The following is a 23,430-nucleotide window of genomic DNA, read 5'->3' on the forward strand; positions in this document are numbered from 1 at the left end:
TTATTAACAGTTAATATCATTATTAAGGGGATAGCTAACATAAATTCTTTTCATGCATCAATCTAGACCCTTGATCAAAATAAGTCATACAGTCTGTATTGATGGATTATATGATCATAATTTTAACTAAGCACTATTATGGCATGATATTTTATTAATACAAGGGAAACAAATATCACTTTCCTCTTTAATACAATTTCTAAAATTATAGAATTTTCCTTCTTAAAAAAGGAATGAATAAATCAGGATTAGTACAATTATAAGTTAAATAAAAAAAAATATAAGTTTAAGACTTAAAATTTAATATTTTACAAACATCAACTTAAGTGAAAATACAATAAGCCTTTAAAAAAAAGAAGTAAGTAAATACAAGAAAACTTAAACTGTAATGAATCATTTAAAATTAGTGAATAACTTATAAGTCCTTTTTATGTGAAACAACAACTTTTCCCCTAAGATGCCCTTCACTGACCTTCTTGAATGCTTTTGGCATCTCTTCAAATGAAAAGGTAGAATCAATTTTTGGTTTTAACTGGAATTGAAGATAAAATAAAAATAAATAAATGGAAGAATTAAAATAAACACATGTAATGTATCCTATATCAAATAAAATGTCGGATTTAGTTACATTAACAAAACTGAATGGATGCAGTAAATTATGTTTTAAATTGATGATTCAAGTAAAAATTTAAATTTTTAACTATTAATCATGGAATGAGGAGTGTGGTAGCACAGTGGACTACACAGTGGAGTAACTCCAAGGACCCTGGTTATAATATGGCTGTAGTAAATAATTATTTATTATATTAATAATAATTATTAGCTGTTTGGGGGGAACTATAGTCAATCAGGGAGGGCAAGCCATATTCAATCAAGGTGGGAGAAGCCATAATCAATCAGGTTGTGACATTTTAGCACAGAAAAGGAGAATGTAACCAAAATTTTAATAACATTATATATATAATTGTCGAAGTGATTTTTTTTGTTATTAAAATCAGTATTTGCTTTAAATAAATATTTTTTATTAACTTAATAATTTTTTTCATTCCTGGGGGGGTGGGTAGCTGCTTCTCCTGCACCCCTCTGGGTCTGTATGTCTGTATAAATGAGTGAAATATAGCATATAAAACTGCAAGTTTTACTAATTAAAAGCTTTGAAAATGCCTAAAATAAAGTTAATAAAAAATTAGTTAACATATAAATATCATCCATACTTGTCCAGTCTTTACAAGTTGACCGATTTCTGTCATGCCAATTCCTAATGGAGCGAAAAAACCCCACCTGACAGTACATCCTTTTGCAAGAGCATTTGATGACAAGTTGTACTTCAGTAGATCTGATGCATTTTTAATTAACCCTAAAATATAAACATCAAAATAGTACTATTTATTTAATTAAGTCTATGATTAATTGAGTTTAATATAATATAGTAAGTTCTATACTTCATTAATAAGAAACTAATTAGATATCTGATGTTTAATTTATAAGTTTGAGTATGAATGGGTATTCCTTAAGGTTTTTTCACCTAAGATTATTAAAAATGTAAAAATTTCTACCTTTACCATAGATTTCAGTTGAGTGAAGGTAGAAATGAAGACTCAAAACAATTTCCACTCACCATTCCAACTAGAACTATGATTCCATCTCTAGTTAGTTCACCCTCAACTTAGCAGGATTGATATAACTAAATAAGAGTGAAGCTGTGAGGGAGAGGCTAATTATTCTTATAGCCATGTGATGTCTTCCTGGCTGGCCCTCCATATCAGATATTATAGTATTTTATAATAACTACGTTATGACCTTTATGAATTAATGATTTTTATCAATATATTTGCATTTGTGAATTGAATTCTCAAATAAGCAGTTGATTACAATGTGCTAGCTTTCTCAGCTATTGAAATAACATTTATTTTTATAACAATATTATACTTCCGTATTAATGAATAACTAGTTTAACAGCTTTCCAACTAAGGAATTAACTCTGGATGATATAATTTTGTTTTTAATATACACCAATAAAAATAAAAATAACTAATTGAGTCCTTAATTCTTTGGCTATAATGTAGTGTATCTTAATTCAAAAGTAATTGATTTATTCATGATAAACTTTATAAGAAAGTTTAGTAATGAAATAAGAATAAACCAAAAACATATTTATTGTACATATCACATTAATTATACTGCTTACAAATGAAAAAACAGTTGATAACTTACGATATGTGAATATGTATTTTAAAAGATAAATTAAAAATATATTTTTTACATATCATGGAATTTATGCTGCTTAATAATGAAAATAAGAATAAACAAAAAGATAAAGATAAAACAATTTTCCAGTTTGATGTTTGATGATATTAGTTTTGTTTCATAGAGAATCAAATTAGGAGATTATAATTTTCGAGTTATGAAAAACTTTTTTTTTTTTTTTTTTTTGTAAGGTTCTAGGAATAATTTCTTCTAAGCTAATAACAATTTTTCTGAACCCAGCCTTAATCCATATATACACCATAAGGAGAACTACCATTTATTATTTCAGTACCATAGGCATTATTGTTTTGGAGATATAGTAATCACTATCCAGTAAATGAGTGGTATCGATCTTTTGTAAGTTAAAATGAAGACAAAGCATTTAAATCGGAGTTGAGCACTAAAAAAATACTTTCGTTATTAACTACTTTTTCAACTAATAAATACTAGTGATGTAATTGCAACTACAGTTACAAAAATGCAGTTGGTAAATGTAGTTGTATTTTCTCGGCTTTGCAATTACAGTAATGTACTTGGTATTCATAAATCTAACTTCTGGTTTAAAAAAAAAGTAGTTATAAAAATAATTACAATTAGTAGTTGTAATTGTAACTGTAGTTATTGAGTAATAGATACATCCAAATACAGACAATTAGCTGCATTTTACATTCCAAAGAGCAGACATATTTTTATCGCCTCTATGTAAATATTTACACTTATGATTAGTGGGGAATCCCCACTGGGGATGAGTGAATCATCTAAGGCAAGTCATGTTCACTTGAAGGTACAAGTACAGAAGCCCCTAGAATTAAACGTGCTTTAACTATAGTTAATGAAACATATTTTGAATTATGTTCTGATAAATGTACAGAAATAATTTTGTCAGCTCTGTGCCAGAAGTAAAAATCACTAAAGGAAGACAATATTCCTCATAAAATTTTCTTTGCATGCAGATGCTCTTTTTCAGAAGTTCAAGATGTATTCCAAAAAAAAAGTTAGAAAAAGTAAAATCTGGCGAGGTGAAAAAAAAAATTAAATTTTACCTATTGAATTAACCCTACGAGACTTCAAAACCAAGACTAGTCAGTTTGTTATTAGTTGGATGATCCCATATTGAGTAGTGGAGAACAAATATTTATAGGCTGAATATTGATGATCATGGTCTAAAAATACCAAGTTGGCGTTTCATAGTTTGATGATGTGAAGAATTATTTTAAAAAATATCAAATCCACAGACTTATTGTGGGATGTTGAATTTGTTTGCATTTTAAATATAAAGACATTGCCGGTAGTCATTTTTTAACAGTCTCAACTATTTAAATAACTGTTTTACACAGTTTTTTAAAGTAACTACCCAAGTAACTGCAGTTGTAACTACAACTACTAACTGTAGTTGTTTTTGGAACTACTGATTTTATCAGCTAATAACTGTAGTTGTGAAATTGCAATTACAATGACTTTAATTGAAAAATGTAGTTCCCCATCATCAATAACTAATTACATAAGCAGTTGTAGTTGTAACTATATTTCAACTAATGCAGTTATAACTTGTAATTGTAAATACAATTTTGCCCAACTCTGATTTATATAGAACCCAATTCAGAATTTTAAAACATATGGATCTGAAGTACAAATCTTTGCTAATACTGATCCAATTTAGAAAATTTTAGTTTTAAATTGTAAAGGATTTCATTATCTTTCAACTGAGAAGCTATATAGTTTTAAATTTATTTGAACAGCTAATGTTTTATTTAGATATTAAAAACATTTTTTTATAAACTTTTTAATGCTCGAATTTTTTAAATCCAGCCTAATTTAACATCTATGATTGGACCATCAGGTGTGGTTAATGATATCTCAATTAATATTTTAACTTTATAGGATTTATTTACTGAGAAGGTGCATCATTATACTTCTTCTCTAACCTAAAAAAGTTTCACATCAAAAATTAAGAATCACATAAATAATACCTCCAAGAAGACCATAATAATCAGTGTTTGAAAGAAACGGTGACTTCAATGTAATAAATTTTGAATTAGACCATTCCTTCAGATACGGTACATAAGATACATAATTCACATTTCCTGAAGCATCTAATATAATATCATATCTGAAATGAAATCAAATAATTAGTAAAATTATTCAATTAAAAACTTTAATACTACACTGAAAGGTATAAACGATGATGATTTTTAGACCTCATCTTTACATTAAAGATTAATATTAACTAGAATTACATCTAGAACATCCATGAAATACATCTATTTAGGGAATTTATGTTATTAAATTAATAAGAGGATTTATTATTACATATCTTGACTGTAATTTAATTTGAAACTCACTTGCCACTCAACTCTATTTCTCTCATAGCCTCTTTCTGCTGATAATCAATTACAATATCTGGTGACATATTTGAAACAAGTGACACTGCATCAGTGCCACAAGTCGCAACCACCTACAAAGATTTTTAGTTTTAACATTTATTAAGAAATAAAAATTTAATTTTAAATTCCTTAATTAAAACAATTATTAGAGCTGAGAATGCATTAGATATAATTAAAAATCTCTTGAATTTGATACTAATTACAAAACTTTGTAAAAACACACTTATGTACATACCTCAAATGTAAATATTTTTTCCAATAAAAATTAATTCATCATCATTTGAATGGTTAAAGTTTCACAATTCTTTAAAAATGTTTAGTTTAGAATGGAAGGGACAGAATCCTATAATAACTATAAATCTGTAATTTATGGAACAGATATGCCAGGTACACTCAGAACGAGAGTGATGAATTTTCTAATTATTTTATTAATTTTCCGAGTTTTAAAAAAATGTTTGTTCTCAAAAAGTAATTTCAAATATTCACATATTATACATTCATTATTTGTAGTTTTAGTGGAGGTTAATAGATACAGTGACAACGTTTGTCATGCATACGCAGATAGTTGATATTACTACCAACGATAAAGCGAATCCTTATTGTACAACATGAAATGTTATGTTACACAATCATAGCAGCTGAGATAACTTTCATTATAACTATTACTGTCTCTATCATCATCACCATAGAACCTCCATTTTAACTACATAGCTCTACAACTCAAACTGTTTCAAGTTGGACTTCTCTCCTTAATATCTAAACAGCTAATTTATAAGCTTATACCTGACAGCCCCAAGCTTTCAACATCTGAACAGCAGCAGTTCCAACGCCACCAGAGGCTCCAAGAACCAGTACTTTTTTTGTCTTAGGATCAGATACCGCTAAATCACCACTAATTTTCAATGCAGACCAAGCAGTCAAAGCAGTATAAGGGATTGATGCAGCTTCTGTATCTTTTATATTTGATGGCTTCTGAATCATCTATCAAGTAGTAATGCTTAGGATAAGAAATGTAACCGATAAATCACACATAAATAAATGAAGAAAAATCATTCAACTGACATTGTTAACTTAAAATGGTTCAATTTAATTTAACTCTTTCAGCACAAGGGATCAAAGAGCAAAAATTCATCATGAAGTCAGTTGAATTCCCTTTAAGTACTTATTTAAAAAAAAAAATTACAATTCTTGTCGCAGAATAGAGTCTGTTAAAACAGCAGTCCACCACATATAGTGTTTTACTTACAGCTCACTAGATAAGATGATGTTAATGATTGAATGAAAAATATTTTAAATATTAAATCTTTGACGATTCATTCAATAGACTGCTTATTCAGTCTAATTGCATTATAGACAATGTACCTAGGAAGAACTAATGGTAAATTTCGTTCCTATTTATATAACGTGATGTGTAAAATTTATTTATTTTAAAATGACATTCAAATTACCAAAAACCATTAATTGTGAATTTAAAAAAAAAAATGGAAACAACAAAGCCCAGTAATTAATAATTACTTATATGTCATAATCCTGAATACCATATTAGGATATGATCTATGATTGTCCTCATTTTCCCTCTTCTTGGTCAATATAATACTTTCATTAAACTATGAGATTAATGTAAGTTTAATTGAAAGACACAGGGAAGTCTGTTCAACTAATTTAAAATTTTAAAAAGTTGAAGAACGACAGGCTGGACTAGACTGGATAGTCCATTAGAAGAAGTGTGGATGAGTAACTTCAAAATCAGCATCTTTTTAAATTTGGAAAATAGGTTCCGGTTGTTTTCAGACCATAAAACAAAAAATTATAATAATAGTGTAATCTGACCTTCAGTATGTTTACATTTTTTTTTTCAATTTATTGCTACTATTCTTCCAAACTAGGAAGTCGAGTTTCTAAAAAGTGCTTGTGATTGGCTATAGCCTCTTCTAAACATAACATACTGTAGGTATCTTATCATATAGTTCATTTTTAAATTTCATTATAAAATTTAGCTTATCTCCTAAACATGCATATTTAACATTCCTAATTAATTAATCAATTAACTCCTAAACATGAATATTTAACAAACTTCAAATATTTCACAGTCTCAACCCTGTCTCAAACTTCAAAGTATTACATCTCCTAAAGCTCGAAAGTTTCATTACCTTAATTCTTCACTATTTTTCAAAGTTAAAGTTGAACAGAAAGCACAGTCTATTCCAACGCAATAAAATCATCTTTATAAGGGTTCGTGTTAGATATGGTCATCTGATATTGACTTTGTTAATCAGATGACCACACGACTATAGTCCTAAACCATGAATACGATCCAAACATTTAAAAAAAAAACTTGACATTAGAATTACTAGCAAATTATTGTAAGAGTTTGAACTGTTAATTCGTTGAGCATTGCTGTCATTGATAAAGTTTCAAATTACAGTTTATCTGTATTTTACTTGCGTTATCAAAAGAGATTATTTGTTGTATCTAATTTTGTAAGCTTCAAATATCTCTATTCACCTATCATAAGATTTAGTGACTTAGATTCTATACATGAAAGGTAATTCATAGTTTTTATAAATTTAATACCTGCTTTTACTAATATATATCTTACCATCATAAAGGTAATAAAACTTCAATTCAAGCTTAATTATGATGGAAATATAATTGGTATCATTATAAACATAAGTGGTATCAGTCATTTACAAGGGAGAATATTGACCTAGAAAAGTTCAATAGAAAAAGACAGTTGTGCCAAGAAAGGTGGTCAGCATCAGGCGGTCTATAAAAATGTATTTAAATAAAATATATAAATATAAATAAAAAATGAATTTTTACCATAAACAGTATTTTAAACCATCTTTAAGTAAACCAAAGAAAATATTTAATCTTTTATTTATTAAGATGCATCAAACAAAGAATTAATTTACAAAACAAGCTATGGTGCCAGAACATTTAAGTATACTTGTATCCCTCGAAATCTTTTCCTAATTCATGAGCTCAAGAGCATTCATAATAAATGGTAAAAAAAAAAAACAACAACTTAAAATGTGCTATTTAGGTGGAATGGGTTAAAAAAGAATGAAAAAAAAAATTATTGCGCGCTACATCATAATTGGTTTTTTCTGGCAGAATATTGTAGCTAATAAAATCCTAGTGCAATTGAGCTATATAAAGTACCCATAATTTAAAAGTAATAAATAATAAGCATTATTATGCTAAGAAAGTAAATAAGTACCAGATGGTCATCTATAACAAGATAACTTGCATGTGATCCTTGATAATGAGGAGGAATAGCTCCATAAACTAAATCTCCAACTTTTATATCTTTCCTAACATTAGTTGATTTAGAAACAACTTCACCGCAGAAGTCCCTTCCTGTTGTTAGAGGCACATTTTTGTTTTCCATTCTAAAATCACATTGCCTAAGAGTATCGAGAACAACATTTCCATATCCTCCTACAATAAAATAAAGCTATGATGGGAAAATCAAATCAAAATTTGAAGTATAGTAATCATCCTGAATCAATATTATACCTATCATAGCAACATCTAAAGGATTGACTGATGTTGCATGAACTTTTACAAGAACATCATTAGGTTTCTTAACTTGAGGAAGAATAACATTATTTAACTTCAACTGATCCAATCCCCCAAAACTCTGAAACTGCCAAGCTAGCATCAGTTCTGAGCGAGGTTTTAGAGGTTCACTTAATATTTTGGTTTGAGCTGTTGCATATTTGCAAGCTTGTCTAAACATTTCGTATTTCAGTTTAGTAACAGTTGGTCAATGATAGAAACAATTGTTTTGAAGATAAAAGCTTGGGTAAAACAAAAAACAACAGAATTTTAGTACAGGGACTGCAATTTTATCACTTTACTCATTTCCCATTTGACAAACAAAAACTAAAATATCACTAACAATTTTTTTTTTTTTTATGAATTTAGCTCAGAGAAATTAAGCCCAGAGAAATGATTAAGCTCAGATGTCGTTCATGAACAATGAACTCAACAGCATAGAACAACATTAGGATAGACATTGTGATCACCAACAAAACTTTAAAGAGTTTTTATTGACAACCCAACAGATTCAGTATGCTGGAACTAAACCTTTGCCACTACTCGAAAACTTGTACATATGCTTGGTAAACAAAGGAAGCAACACACGTCGGTATCCACACGTTTGTTTTATTATTTTTAAATTTTGTCGACTATTACTTTCGACTTACTTTATTTTCAACATAAAAAGGAACAAAATAGAGATAGGGGAAATGAAATGTAACGTAAATATAAATTGTACAACATAACCTATAAAATCAACCTTCGTTCTTGGTTGTTGATGTTATATGATATGTATGCAATACCTAGCTCATCAGCGTGAATTCACGCATAAGAATGATTGGCTAATTTTCAAAGATAGATTGAACAACTAGTTTACGATTAATGCAATAGAAAGTGAAAATACCAAGCAAGCTATGTTTTTTAATTCCTGTGATAATGAAGCACACAAGTTAATATTGAGTCAGTGGACGTATTTCGACAGTGGACAAACATTTAGTAAACTCGGTTTTGGGATTAAGTGTTCAATACCACCTTTATTATGCACAATGGGAAAACAATTCAAGATTGGTTGGCAAGGATTCAAAGTTTTGCAAGTCTCATTGTTACTTTCAAGAGCAAGAATTCACAACTATGGTAAGAGATACATTTATTATGAGTATTGCTAGAAGAAAATAATGGATAGGTTTTTTTTTATAAGACGTAACCCCTCTAATCTTTGAAATGTCTTGAAAGCTGCATTTAAAAAAAAAAATAGATACATCTGTAGTATCTGGCTGTTGACAGTTTATGGTTTCGAGAAGATTGTCACGCGCAGAGAGTTGTAGCTACAGGCCTTGTAATTCTCGTGGTCTTTGGAAATATGAAACCATTAGTCAAGTTATAAATTTAAAATAGCTTTGAGCATAATCGATGAGACCATCACAGAAGTGCTTACCTTAAGAAATTAAAAGCAATTAAGAGCAAATAAGCGACAAGTTACATGAAGGACAAGGTAAAGGAAAGTACAAATGATAACGAAAATGATTGTAATGATGTTGGAACATATACATGAGCCCTAGAATATAAGTGAAGGTAAAAAAATGTCTGCTTTTGATATTGAAGTGCAATAGAAGGGAAATCCGTGATATTTTCCTAAGAAATGAGATCCTTTTTAATAAGATTACGATTAGATATGTAAATATGATACAGAAAATAAAGCTCCAACAATATTAAACTGCTGGAGTCTTATAAATGTTTGATCATGTGATGTAGCTTCACATTTCTCCGTTATCCAGGTGTGTGGTTTACGTTCAAATTAACATGCACGTCCTGATGGACCACAAGATTGTAGAACAAAGAGCCTTCACTCTTTAATAGTAATAGTATAGTTATAATATCTAATCTATCGTTAATAGTATCTACACTAAAACTGAAAATTGACTACGGAAAAGTTTTTAGGATAACGTTCTAGTTAAAGGTATAGATAAATTGATTGGTATTCCGGTATTGAAATAGCGGAAAGAGTTGAGGAGTCATCTCAGCAACCTCCAGTCTGATTCAGGTGCCGGTTCAGTTAAAGCCTATTATTTCGTGGTGGTCCCATGGAATTAAAACTCGGCCCTCCCATTCTGGTTAGAATAGGTTAGTTACATATAGGATAGCCCTCACATATGTGAGAGATGATCTAGTAGGAGGTAAAATAAAAAGTATCAATCATCAAGCAGATCCTGTTAGTATGGTAGTATTATTATTATAGAATTTCGTTGTTTACCCGATTGCAGTGGCTATGACGGCTATCACTATTACTTTCACTGCTGGATCTGAACTTTGCCGAAGTGCCGGCGCTTATGATATACACAACATTAAAACACTCAGCGTAGGGTCTCAGAACCTTAGGTTGGGCTCAACTCTTCCCTTATTGCAATTATATAGCATCGCCCATCGTGGGGATTGTTTGTTTCTTAGTAAAGAGCTGCAGTAGTCATTCAGTTTTTAAAAAGTGTTTTTTGTCCGTGAATCGGCTACCCGTTCTTTTCTTGTTAGTTTTTATATTTTATCTTTAACTTTTAAATCAATTTGATGTAACTTTCAAATGAATTTCTCAATGATTATCATTAAGTACCTAAGTAATATTATAAACATGTATTTCAAACACAGCTTCTCCAAAAAAAAAAAAAACTTCTAAGTACATGTCAGAAATTCTTTCTTAACACTTCTCATTTTCCTTTTGCCCCATATATTGTTCTTTGAAAATCACATTTCTTTTTGATTCAGGAAGAAATTTCCTTTACACATATTTTTCTGCAGATTTCTATTGAGTACACAATTACCTATATTTCAATATTAATATTAATATTAGAAAATAAAATCTATATTTTTTAAATATTCCAGAAAATGACACCTTATTGCATTAACACTAATTCACAACATTCCTCAAACTGAGAGTCGAGTTTCGAGTTTTTGAATATAGGCGTGCCAAGGAAAACACGATTGTGCATGGGTGATCGAAAGTAGTGGATGGTTTTGATGAAATGGCCTTGGAATCATCTAAATTATAAGTCGGCAGATGTTAAAATTTTTAATGAATGATACTAGGTGTTAATGCCACACAAATTTGATTACAGACTGAACCAACTTTGTTCCTTGACGCTAATAAGGTTAAATAGGAATTAAAATTTGGAAAAAACTTTTTTTTTTGTTTTCTGCATGAATAAAAAGCTTCCATAACTTCAGGAAGCCGTAAAAATGATAAAATTCACAAACCTTGAAATATAGATAGAAGTCATGAACCTTGAAATTTTTTTTATCTCAAAGAATTTAAAGATTACAGTCTATTCATGAGCAATTATTATGTTTCACAGTTATGTCTTTATTTCGGTATGTTAACTGTGATTATAACGAGTGTAATTACATGGATTGGAGGGTTCCTCGTGAAAATCACGGTTAACTTAGTTTTTAACATTTATCAATACAACTATTGTAAAACACAATAACTAATCACATCAATATGAAATGCTAAAGAAACACGATTTTCTCAAAATCATTTCTGCACAGAGGGTCTTAGGAATAAAGAAAGAGAAACCTAGAAAATAGGCCTTGTTGATGGAGGTCGGATAGATGAGAATTGTTTAGTGTTTTCAATAGAAAATTGATTCTTAGAACATCATTTGTTATAACTATGTTGTAAGTAATAACATACTTATAACTACATTTCAAATATATTAGGCCAGTGTTGTTGGTTCTAAAGTTGATTAACACACTTTTTCCTATAAAAAATTCATTGATTATTGGCCCAAATAGATTTGTGTCTAGCTATTTTTGGTGTTTAGCAGACCATAAAAGAATATTTTTGTTTGTCAAATATTTTTAAAATACATCAACTACTTATCTGCACTTTATAAATTCATTACTAAGTAATTGAAGAAAAAGATTAGATTGAAGAAACATATTTTCAACCAATGGGGGGAAAAAAAATAAAAAGTGTTAATCTTCATATTTTCTTTTGATTTTTTAAATTATAAGTTATATCATTTTTTGTATCAAGGTATTAATGAAGAAAGGAAGACATGGAATTTAATGTATAAATGCGCTTTACTTATTGATCATAAAAAAAAATTACAAACAAATAAAAAACAAACTCACAAAACAACTAATTTTAACTAATCTACAAACACTATTTAATACTATTTCTTATTTAATCTTACATAACACATGTCCTTAAAGATAAATTTTTCGAATAAGTACTCTTCTATTGTATTCATGAAACTTTAACATGTTTTGATAGTTATTGACGAACATTTGTTATGTAATAAAACATTTCAGCTTTAACTGACTCAGTCAGCAATGACTACTACCAACCCGACACGCTATGAACTTAAACATGTTTTAACTTGCCCAGCTATTATCTTTTGTTGGAATATTAAGTAGATGACAAGTTTAAAGGAAATGCATTTTGGATTTTTTTTTCCTTACATTGATGGAGAAGAAATTTGTAATGAATTGCTACTGTTCTTGGCTGGTAGTTATCGAATTGAACACAAATATATTTAAGAGTTAACACAAGAATATTACATAAAGCTTGACGGCTGTATATATAAATAAATATTTTTGAAGAAGCATTTAACGTTAAATACACGAATTATTCTATTATCACCTTATAATACTGTTTGATACGCCATGGAACACTGGGAGAATACTGTCATGGATTGAAAACATTGAATAAATTAATACAATTCTTAATAAAGAAAGAAGAGAGCTGGAATCGCCATATTAAGCACTATCTTCTTTTTCTAAACGCTTTAAACTTATTTTTTGCCAAATATAATTGAAGGCATGAGCAGACGAAGTATTTATGTTATAAAACATGTGTATCTGAGGAAAATCTAATTTTATTTTTATTTTTTTGCAATTTTAAACTTTTGAAAACTATCGCATTCCAGGTTTAGTCAAGTTCAATTGAGTATTAAACATATTCTTCAAGGCGCAGATCTCTATTTTTCCTAAAATATAAAATGTCCTATAAAACCTTCAAAAACTCATGCCTTCAATTGTTATTTTTCTATTGATGCAAATAAATATGTCTACAGGATGTCTGGTTGTAATGCTTTTGTATCCAACCCATTTATGCATTCTCCCAAAAGTTCTAAAACGTCCTTAAAAACTAACTAACAGTTCATTTACAAATAATAATATTTATATTTACATTATTTACAAATTCGTACATACGAATTTCAATTTAAATAGTATTTTTTCAACCCAAGTTTTATACAATTTACTTCATTCAGTATCGAACTTAAGATAGTATAATTTGTAAAGAATATCTTATGAGTTCTTGAAGGCAGTGATCTGGCAAATGCTGAATTGTGTTCTCCCCTTGCAAGGATGTTCAGACCATGTTCCTTCGTCGGACAAGGACCAACAGTTTCTCCTCGGGTCCTTCCTCATCTCCTGTGACCCAGCTGGAAACCAACCGGTCTCCGAAACTCTCCTACCTATAATAACAAATAAACATAATATTATTGTATCAATAGAACCAGTTTTGTTCAGATTTGTAGTGTAACGTCGTTTTCCAATTTCAGGCGCTTTTTTAAATATTGCTCAATTAAACTATCATAACTCTCCTCTTCTCGTTTAAAAATACCAAAAACGGCATGTGATTGGTCTAAATTGAATGGTTCCTAAATTTATATGCAATGAATTTAGAATTTTCCACCTTTATTTAAAAAAAAATGAATAATGATTTCAAAATTAAGTGAGAATGATCATGTGAAAAAATATATAACTGATTCCGAATCAGTGGATTCGAGGACACTAGAAAGAAAAATGCGGATTTCATAAAATAATTAGGAATTAATTTGGCCGAATTTATTTAAATTAAACTATTTTTATATATGGGGTGAAATTTACGTAGCTTAAAGGATATACAATACAAACAATATTCAAGAAGAATATGTGCACTAGAAAATTCAGACTTGGATTGATTACACAAATATTGAAATTCAAAATAATTTGGAACTTACCGTCAGAGAGGAGCGGATTTCCTTCCCAGCGGCTGTCAGTGGCACCAACCCATGCGAATTGGGACTGCGATCCGCTGAGCATTTCCGCTGCTAGGCTGTTGATGCTCTTGTCTGTGAGTGCTACCAACCTCCCGTTTCTGCTTCGGCAGAGGGCTTCTGCCCCCGCGTAGTCCGTCAGTTCCTCGACTAGCTTTAGGCAAGAGTCGCTCTCTTCATGGTACCTGTAGCCGTTCTCGGTAACTAAAATCAGATTAACATCCATTTAGTTATGAATATTTGGGAACGTTGCATATTTTTCTATTTTAATTACTATAAAAAAAAAACGATGAACCAGTAAATTATCATTTGAATTCAGCTTTTTCGAAAATTTCCAATCACTTTTCTGTTATTTGAATCTTGAATTTGTGATTTGATTGTTTAACCATCTGCAGCCTTTATCTAATTGAAGCTATTTTTTATAATTTCCACTAATCATTCTTTGAACTCATTAGGCAATCTTATTAAAAGAAAGAATATAATAAAGGTCTAATGTTATCATAAGGTTACTTTAAGAAAGACTATTTAATTTACATTTCACTACAGTAAGAATATTATCGTTAAAGGATTGAGCATAGAGATGCTCAAGGAGGTCGCCCACGTGTTCAAGGGAGAAAAAAAAGTCTTGCTTGCAAATAAAGTACAAAAACTTGAACAGAAACATTTTTTTAGTCCAATAGTGCCAATTACGTGATAAAGTTTTACACAAATTTTTTTTTGAAATACGTTTTAGTAAGAATATCCTCTAAGATACCTCTCGTTCTGACTCTATGCACAAAGGATACTTCACACGCCAATTAGTTAAGATAAACAATTAATGTCAATCGTTATATTCACAAACAATAACTTCTGTTAAAATGTATTAAAACGTAATGCATATTCATATGCCTATATGATAACTGGTTGGGTCTTTTTACTCTAGACGGGTCTAAACTAGTTCTCTGCTCATTTAATTGTCAAGAGATCCTTCTGACATTTAAAATTGGTCGTATAGAAATAAATGAGCATCATTACTGAAACCAGTGATTGAGCTCCATGAGTCAATCAAAAAGCTCTTAAAGAAATCTTTTATTAAAATAATGAGTCTGATCAATAACACTAGAATAAATAGTTATTAATAATGCATTTAGTAAGTACTTACTCAATGGTCTTTTGGAGAAGTGCAGATGCGTAGTAGAGTTGTATACAATTAATGATGGGCTACATCTCGAGAAAATCCTGCATTTTTTTGTTTCTTTATTGAAATTGGCAGAATCACATGCGGGCTGGGATTTGCAGAGAGACGCACATTCTTTTCCATTCTTCGCCAGGAGAGTGTATCCAGGACCTTTGACTTTGGCCCTCGTCAAAACTAGACTAGAAGTAGTCGCGAAGGATAGCGACAGGATCAGCAAGCAAGAAGCAAGCAGCATATCTGATTAAACAATATTTAATTATTAATTATAATAAATAATAAAACTTATAGTATATTAATTACATTCTTAAATGTCACTAACTTTAATATACCAAAGAGTGAATAAATTAAATGAGTTCATTGTAAAAAAGTATATAGTATCACTTGTTAACATTACATAGGAATATTCCACTCTAATGTATCTCATTATCTAAAACATTGATTTTATTATTGTTGTTTTTTAATGTCGTATCTTAGCAGTCATATAATGATGTAAGATATCAGTATTTCCTAAATGACTTTATCGTTACGTCACCTAGCTTTGCCGAGTACAGATTTTTCCAATTACTGAATGCAATCGTAATCTTTTAAGGAGCAAATTAAGCTTAGGTAAGTATTATATGAGATCTTTTGAATTACTTGTTATTTACGGATCATATGAAATGATATATTGTTGTATTCACGCCACCTATTTATATTTATGACTTAATTAATTTACTTGGTTACATTTAAATTATAATAGAAGTAATAAGAACACAGAAAAAAAAATTGAAAGCAAATTATGTTTCCTCATGACTTTTAAACGAAGTCTTCAAATTACTAACCTCCCCAAATTAAATTGTTTGCTTTATAGCTAGTTCATTTTTTAAATTTATTTTTCTGGTAACCTTCAAGTAGACCGTTTACTTGCTTTCATTTATTATTTTCTAATATTGACCATTGCACTCGACCAAAAAAAAAAACAACATACAATCCTTATAAACAAAAAAACCAACATAAAATCTGTTGAAATTTGAGGTTTTTCGTTTCAAGAAACGTACAATAAACAAATTGAATGAAAAAAAATCCTTCGTTCACCGTCCGTTGCTTTTCTTGATATTGAGAATATGTTGATTTTTTTTTAGATTACGCGATCAAGCCGCAAGTTTGCCCAAGATCCTAGCCACTCAACACAACCGTTTTCTTCAAAATGCCGGCAAGTAAAGGTTGATTTTCGACTGACGTTTTATTGAAAATTAGATTCATTTTCATTTAACAAATTAAAAATCGAGACTATCAACTTTTTATATTAATCCTTTGGTTGAAATTTAATTGATACCAGTAAAAACGTGCTTGACATGAACGCGATTCGTGTTACAGATGTTTAATATACTGATTATAATATGCTGGCTTAATGCCAAACTGTTTGAAGGACGTTTGACGATAATTCCCTATCTAATTAATTGCTCTTGAATGGACGGTCTGCAGTGCCGATAAGGAAAAAGGTTTCTGAAAGACGGGATTGAAAAATCTAATTTTTGAAACCTTACTCAATTAAAAAAAAAAAATATGTTTTTTTTTATGGATTATTCATGATCATGAATTCATCATCTATGATTAGTCATAGATCACATTCTCGTAAATTCCTGTCACTTTTTACGTAGTGGGGAGGGTATTAAGAGGATTAAAATACTGTATTTACACATACATTGCTTGAGAGTAGAATTGTTTCCTTAAGATAATAAACAATATTCTCTAGACGCCTTGAGGGGAAAACCCTAGTTTACGAGATTCGGTTTAAAAAACGAAAAATGAAAAACAGTTTCCGTGTGGTAGAGTTCAATGCCAATAAAAAAAGGATCACTGAGATACGGGTTCGATTTTCGAGGCAGTATAGATTTTTCAAGGTTCACTAGATCTCTTTTGTATAACTGTTTGTTTGGTATGTTTCAATAAATAAGTAGCAACAAGGCCTTTCAAACATGATGGTGACCTTTTCTTTTGGTATTGTCCTCTCAAAAAAATACTGATTCACAGATTTATTATAATTTTCAATTGTACATTTTGTAATTTTTACTCAATTTCTATGTGATTAGAAAGGAAGCATTACTAGGCGGAAACTGAATTATTAGGTACTTTATCCAAGTGTCTTTTTTATCATCCTAAAATTAACAAACTTAACAGTCGATTACCAATTAAGATTTCATTAAGAGCAATTTAGTAGTGAGCCAACACTGGAGTTTGAACTCGGGAAGTAATTATTTACTAGCGGTTAGAGAGCAAGATAAATAATTGATATGAAGATATTTCTTTGTTTTAGTTTAAATGTTAATTTTATACTTGCGAAAGTTAGATACATAGGCGATGTAAATAATGTGTAATTAAATATCTTGTATAGTAAAACTTGCATTTTATTTTTTTTATATATTCGTATTTAATTCACTTTATTACTTTAACTACTTAAGGTAGAGAAAGTAACTCTGATGGCAATTAATGTTGGAAAAATTTTAATCTTTGAATTTTTTTAAATATCACTTGAATTAAAAGTTTTTGGGGAATCTAAACATAAGAGATATGTTGGGATAGGAATATTAAATCAGGGTTTTTTTGAGAAAAAAAGTTTATACAGAGCGAAAGAAATGACAGTCAAGGTACAAGCCTACCGAGACGTTGCTATAACTATTTGTTGGGGTGAGTCAATAGGAAAATCCCTACAGCCCCGACAATGTTTGACGGGATTTCTGAACCGTATTCAATTATTTAAAATTCCCAACTATTAAATATTTTAATTTTTTCATCTGTTTTGGATTTTAATAAAATTATTTTATTTCTATCCAAAAACAATTTTGTATCGCTGAAAGCCCATTTCTTAACTACAAAAGTGCTGGTATAAGTTTTAAATCTGTGTTTTATCACTATTTTTGTAGCTTAAACAATAAAACTCATTTTTTAAATTACCAAATTTTTTGGTTAGGGATGGTTTTCAGAATAATTGAAGAGAGGGGATTATATCCAGTTATAACGATATGGACTAATGAAAACCGATCTAAAGTTCCTCTTTCAGTTTGTTTGTAGTAGTATGCCAATGACTGTGTGATATATGAGATTGCTTATTCAGCATACTAGTGGTTTATACATCTTTCATACTCATTCTATCCTGAAACACTAGATGTCTGTTTATTTGAATTTTATACGCTGCCAGTTCATCTGTATATGAGCTGAAGGCTGTCCTTCAGAAGTGGGGCATTAGTAAATTGGTGCTTTCTTCGAAGACAGGCGTACGTGATACCGTCCATGCACTCAAATGTCTAAATAGCACCGAGGACTATATATATCAAGCTACCATTTGTGGACTAGTAGTCAATTCAAACTGAGTTCTTTCATTAAATATAGCCAGTTTTGAAATTATATTCCCACTTTTAAAAAGAAAAAAATGCTAAATTTCCCAGTTGAAAATAACATTAATTTTTAATTTTACTGAGAATAAAATAGGAACTTTTTTTTATCAGCTACAAATTATATGGAATAGTTACTACTTTACAAAAGAGAAAGATATAAGTAAGAAGTAGAAATAAAAAATAATTAATTTAAAAAAAATTAAATTAATATGATATCAGTGGGACGGGATTAAAAGAGGATATATTATAAGACATAATATTTATTTATTTATTCCAATTCGTTTCAGTAAAAAAAGTTGGAAACTTTTTGCAGTAACCATAATCATTTATGGTCATTAACTAACTAATATACAGAATAATCTAATAAATGTAACTAATAATTTTTTGTTGTTGTAAATTGACATAAGTTAATCTAATAAAGCTAATGGACATAGTACTGAACCTGGTAAGAAGTTTTCCTGACAACGATTTTGGACGCCTATTTATGAGTCTAACTTTTTTGCAACGTTTGCAAGCGATTTATTATACAGATTCTTTTTATATTGTCTTATTATATTATTAATAAGGATTTGATATCCATTAATAACCAATATATTTCCACCTAAAAATGTATTTTTCGATAAAAGAATGTTGATTATTATTGTTAATGGTTTTTATTATTGTTGTTATTATTATATTTTTTTTAAATCAATAAACTCTAGTAAGTGCCAGAAATTTTGGTCAAGTTCTATTTACAGTAAACACTGATTTTACATATTAGATATTTTATTCATTATTCATCATTTAATTCAGCCAAATAGTTGACCTGGGGGTCTATAATTAATGGGGATTTCAATATTAAAAAACGTGTTTTGCTTATTTCAAATTATTGTATAAGTAAACTTATGCAATTATTCAAATATGACCGCAATGGGGGTATCGGAGATCAAGGATTGCACATGTCAGGGCCTGCTCCGTTTCCCAGGCTCTGATAGCAATCTCAGTGTATTTGGATATTATGTCCAGAGAGGGTTCCTTTTTTTTCTTTTTCCCTTAGCTCTAAGCCACCGTATCCCATTTCCTCCATCCTTAGATTTGTTCCGGCTCGTTTCACTATTTTTATCATTATTTTTTTCCCTTTCTACTACTTTCAGATGTGCTACTTTTTATAAATAAAACAGGACAATGTTTTCTTTTTTTTAATATTGCTTTTATTCATTTTTAGAAATTTCGAAATGTCATCAAAATTGTGACATTCCTTTCATTATTTACATTTATGATATCTGTTTCATTACGTACCAAAATTACTTTTACAAACTTATATTCAGAGCTGAAATTTACAAACGTTAATAAAACGCATCGATTGAACATTAATTTCTGTTTTAGACCTTTGCACATGTTTAGCACAGTGTTGTAAAGCATAAAATAATTTTTCTCAAGATCTGAATTATTTTATGCATGACCTATTATGCTTAAGTCATATTCTTCAGATTCTTCTCTGACAAGTACTATTTGATAGATTATAGTCTTAATTTTATCCAAACTAGTACAACTGAATAAATGAAAAAAAAATTGTTTTATATATCTATTCATTTTATTATTTATATTATATATTTTTTAAAATAGTGTACCTGAACGAAACAATCAAACAATAAGATTTTTTTTCAGTTATATAAAATAACGAGGTTAAAAAAATCATTTGTATATTTTTTAATACTATTGAATTCCAAACAAAGCTTTGAGTCTCTAAATTACCGGTAAAAAACTCAACTTTTTGCCGATTCAGGCGTTATTTGGGCAGACCTCATCAGATATTTACCAAGATATAATACATCTCAAGTCAACTAATGACAATATATCGCTCCAAGACGTATAAATAGACAGTCTGTACTGTGTTAGGATATCTTGGAGTGATGTACTGTCACTCTCTGGTTGATGTGAGATGTGCTGCATCTTATTTGTAAATATCTGACGTGTTTGTCTTAATGATGCATGATTGGTAGCACCTTGACTGGTGAGTTGTTTGTTGATATTTGCGGGACTTAGGACATTTTATTTGGAATTTTTCGATTGTAGCCAAGTGAAATTACTTTGTGTCTCCTTTGGAATTTCTGTTCCCTTATATTATCTTATTTAATTATTTTGTGTAAATACTCTCTCTCATTGTTACAATTATATATTTCTCTATACTTGTGCTATGACAAAACACCACATCCCTCTTTAAGTAATAAATTGCAGTTATTTTTAATACGGAAAATTAAATTTAGTTGCATATTATTATGTTTAATACCATAAAATAATAGATATTATCTAAGATAAATCCTTTATAAATTGTAATATATGTTTTCCCCTCATTTGAATTACAAAGCATGTCCTCATTTTTTTTTATTATTATAGCGTTCTCTGAACTGATAATTATTAATATTATTTAATTTTAAGTTACGGTTTTTTTTCCAGCATGCAGCAGCAAAACTCCAACTAATAACGTCACCGGTTCGACCGTCATGTGAGGGTTGGAATTATGTAGTTCAAACCAATTTCTTTGTGAAACTCATGTGTTCTTACTTAAGCTGGAATAGCTCGGTAGATTATAACTTATAAATCTTTATGAAAAAGAATGCGTTGCAGACTTAATAAATTTTTATGTGGAGAGAAGAGAGAAAAAATCATAAGTTTATATAAAATTAAAATAATTTTTGGACGTAAGCGACCATCAATCATTATTTTTTCAATTGTTATTATACCCCATTATCTATGGAATAACCGACATATTGATTTAAATTATACCAATTTATGCCAGTATTAATATAATTACGATAGACTACAAAGTTCAAGATTGGAGAATTTTCTTTTATATTATTCTATTTTGAACTTATAATTTAGAGGATCTCAAAAATTTTGGAAGATGTTTTTAATAATAACAAATAATGTATTGTATCACTTAAAATTGACGTCTAAGATTATTATAAATTTCTAATATTCTCAAATGTCATATTTAATTTTTTAATAGATTACATTTTTGTAATTTGTAATGATGTACTGATTTTTTTCTGAGATAATCAATACTTGTGGGGATTATACAATACAAAATATAGTGCTTCTAATGATAAAAATTTAAAATAATTAAATAGACATATTTTAGGATACAGCAGTATCTTCATTCAAGCAAAATATTTCTAAAAGTTGCAGTATCAAAAATGGATTTGTGGATTAATTTCTGTCTTTAAATAATTTTTAAGCTACATTTGCTGTTCACAAAAATATATCTTTAAACATGAGACAATTTTTATAATTTGAAGCTAGAAACAACCTGAGAAACATTTTTATCAAAGTTCCACAAAGCTCCAAAAATACATAAAATGTATATACAATCGTAAGAAATGAAATTCAAAGTTAACAAATAATCTATTTTGAATGAAGTAATACTTAAATAATATTTCATCATCAGGAAGATTGGTGCTCAATATTAAGTCTTATGACAAAAAAAAAGTTGAATCCTTTTTACCAGAAGTTTAATTTGAAAGATATGTTCTTCAGTATAGCATAAATGTTATGGATTGTACATTATTAATGATTTTTTTTTGTTATATGTATAGAAGCAGTTTTAAGTAATATATTTAATGTTGAGTTTGATATTAAATAAATAAAATAACATCGTAGCTTACCGTCAATCAGTTGAAGTATATATCATCAAAGGCACGTTTGACTGGTCTACTGGGGGTGTGCGGCTAACACTTGTTGATATATAGGAGGGTGGGGTGTGCGCGCGCAAGCTCACGCTCTCCGTGCCTGATCCAACGCTCCCTGCCTTTATCAGCGATGATGGGACAGATGTTTCTAGCTGCTGATGCCAGCTTGGGAACAACGTTATGACATATGATCCTTCATAATTAGGCTAATAGCTACGTCGTGGCTGGAAATTCCTGAAGAAGTTTGGAGGAAAATGCACTGTTTCCGAGGATAGGGAACCTCCAATAGATAGCTTCTTGGAAAACATTTTACGACATGAATTTAGCGTTTTACGAACATTGCAAACGTTTCGGGAAGACCTTAATTTATTACCTAGTCCTCGAGAGAAATTCCTAGTAGTATATAATCATAGAAGAGTGAAGAAGACTTTCACACTCCTATGCATTAATACTCATATAATCATATATATAATGTGATTATACGATACATATATAATGAAGCCAGATAAAATCATTAAAACATCACTGAGTACCAAGGGACCTCTTCAGACTTAAATTAATCTGTCAGAATAAGTGAATTTAAATTACTTTTCATACTTGTCAGCTAAGAACTTGTATGTATATGTGTATATATATAATAAGTACTTTTTAAAAAAAATTCAAATACATCAAGTATCCCAAAAAAACCCTGAAAAAACTATAACGTTAATGGAATATCTGTTTACCGTAGGTGGATTAGAAAAAAAAACAAGATTTCATACATATGACCAACATTTTCAAAAAGTTTTAATAATTTATTAAATAATATATATATATTATCACATACGCATACATATAGCTGGGAGGGGTGAGGGAGAAATATAAAACAGTAAAATTCTGAATCGCATGACTTTACACTAAAATATAAAAGAAAATAATAATAATAAAATTAAATTTACCACAAAATAAACTTAACTTATAAAATCTGGACAAGCTAAAATAAGTCATCTTTAGAACAAA

General features: G+C 29.4%; 2 protein-coding genes across 2 annotated transcripts; both read right to left on the bottom strand.

Annotated features, from left to right (window-relative positions):
• Nucleotides 1–281: 281 nt before the first annotated feature.
• On the bottom strand, nt 282–8,626 carry LOC106688697 (reticulon-4-interacting protein 1 homolog, mitochondrial). The gene is made up of 7 exons (XM_014433275.2): nt 8,154–8,626; nt 7,855–8,075; nt 5,415–5,612; nt 4,590–4,702; nt 4,218–4,357; nt 1,215–1,357; nt 282–532 (listed from the first exon to the last, which is right to left on the bottom strand). The coding sequence occupies exons 1-7, from the start codon at nt 8,374–8,376 to the stop codon at nt 416–418; spliced, it is 1,155 nt and encodes a 384-aa protein (XP_014288761.1). The 5' UTR covers nt 8,377–8,626; the 3' UTR covers nt 282–415.
• A 3,603-nt stretch (nt 8,627–12,229) lies between these two features.
• On the bottom strand, nt 12,230–22,534 carry LOC106688696 (C-type lectin domain family 11 member A). Its single transcript, XM_014433274.3, has 4 exons — nt 22,408–22,534; nt 15,354–15,626; nt 14,177–14,416; nt 12,230–13,648 (listed from the first exon to the last, which is right to left on the bottom strand). Exons 2-4 carry the CDS (start codon nt 15,622–15,624, stop codon nt 13,479–13,481), a joined length of 681 nt encoding a protein of 226 aa, XP_014288760.1. The 5' UTR covers nt 15,625–15,626; nt 22,408–22,534; the 3' UTR covers nt 12,230–13,478.
• Nucleotides 22,535–23,430: the final 896 nt, after the last annotated feature.

This window comes from Halyomorpha halys, unplaced genomic scaffold, assembly GCF_000696795.3.
Source record: "Halyomorpha halys isolate HHAL.00 unplaced genomic scaffold, Hhal_1.1 Scaffold1179.1, whole genome shotgun sequence".
NCBI classification, from domain to species: Eukaryota; Metazoa; Arthropoda; class Insecta; order Hemiptera; family Pentatomidae; genus Halyomorpha; species Halyomorpha halys.

Excerpts from the sequence above, each read along its gene's own strand:
- LOC106688697 (XM_014433275.2), bottom strand. The coding sequence starts at position 8,376 with ATGTTTAGACAAGCTTGCAAATATGCAACAGCTCAAACCAAAATATTA. Across the intron at positions 8,076-8,153 it reads TTTAGATGTTGCTATGATAG|GAGGATATGGAAATGTTGTT; the intron begins GTATAATATTGA and ends ATTTTATTGTAG. Across the intron at positions 5,613-7,854 it reads TTGTTATAGATGACCATCTG|ATGATTCAGAAGCCATCAAA; the intron begins GTACTTATTTAC and ends ACTACTTGATAG.
- LOC106688696 (XM_014433274.3), bottom strand. The coding sequence starts at position 15,624 with ATGCTGCTTGCTTCTTGCTTGCTGATCCTGTCGCTATCCTTCGCGACT. Across the intron at positions 14,417-15,353 it reads CTTCTCCAAAAGACCATTGA|TTACCGAGAACGGCTACAGG; the intron begins GTAAGTACTTAC and ends ATCTGATTTTAG. Across the intron at positions 13,649-14,176 it reads AAATCCGCTCCTCTCTGACG|GTAGGAGAGTTTCGGAGACC; the intron begins GTAAGTTCCAAA and ends TTGTTATTATAG.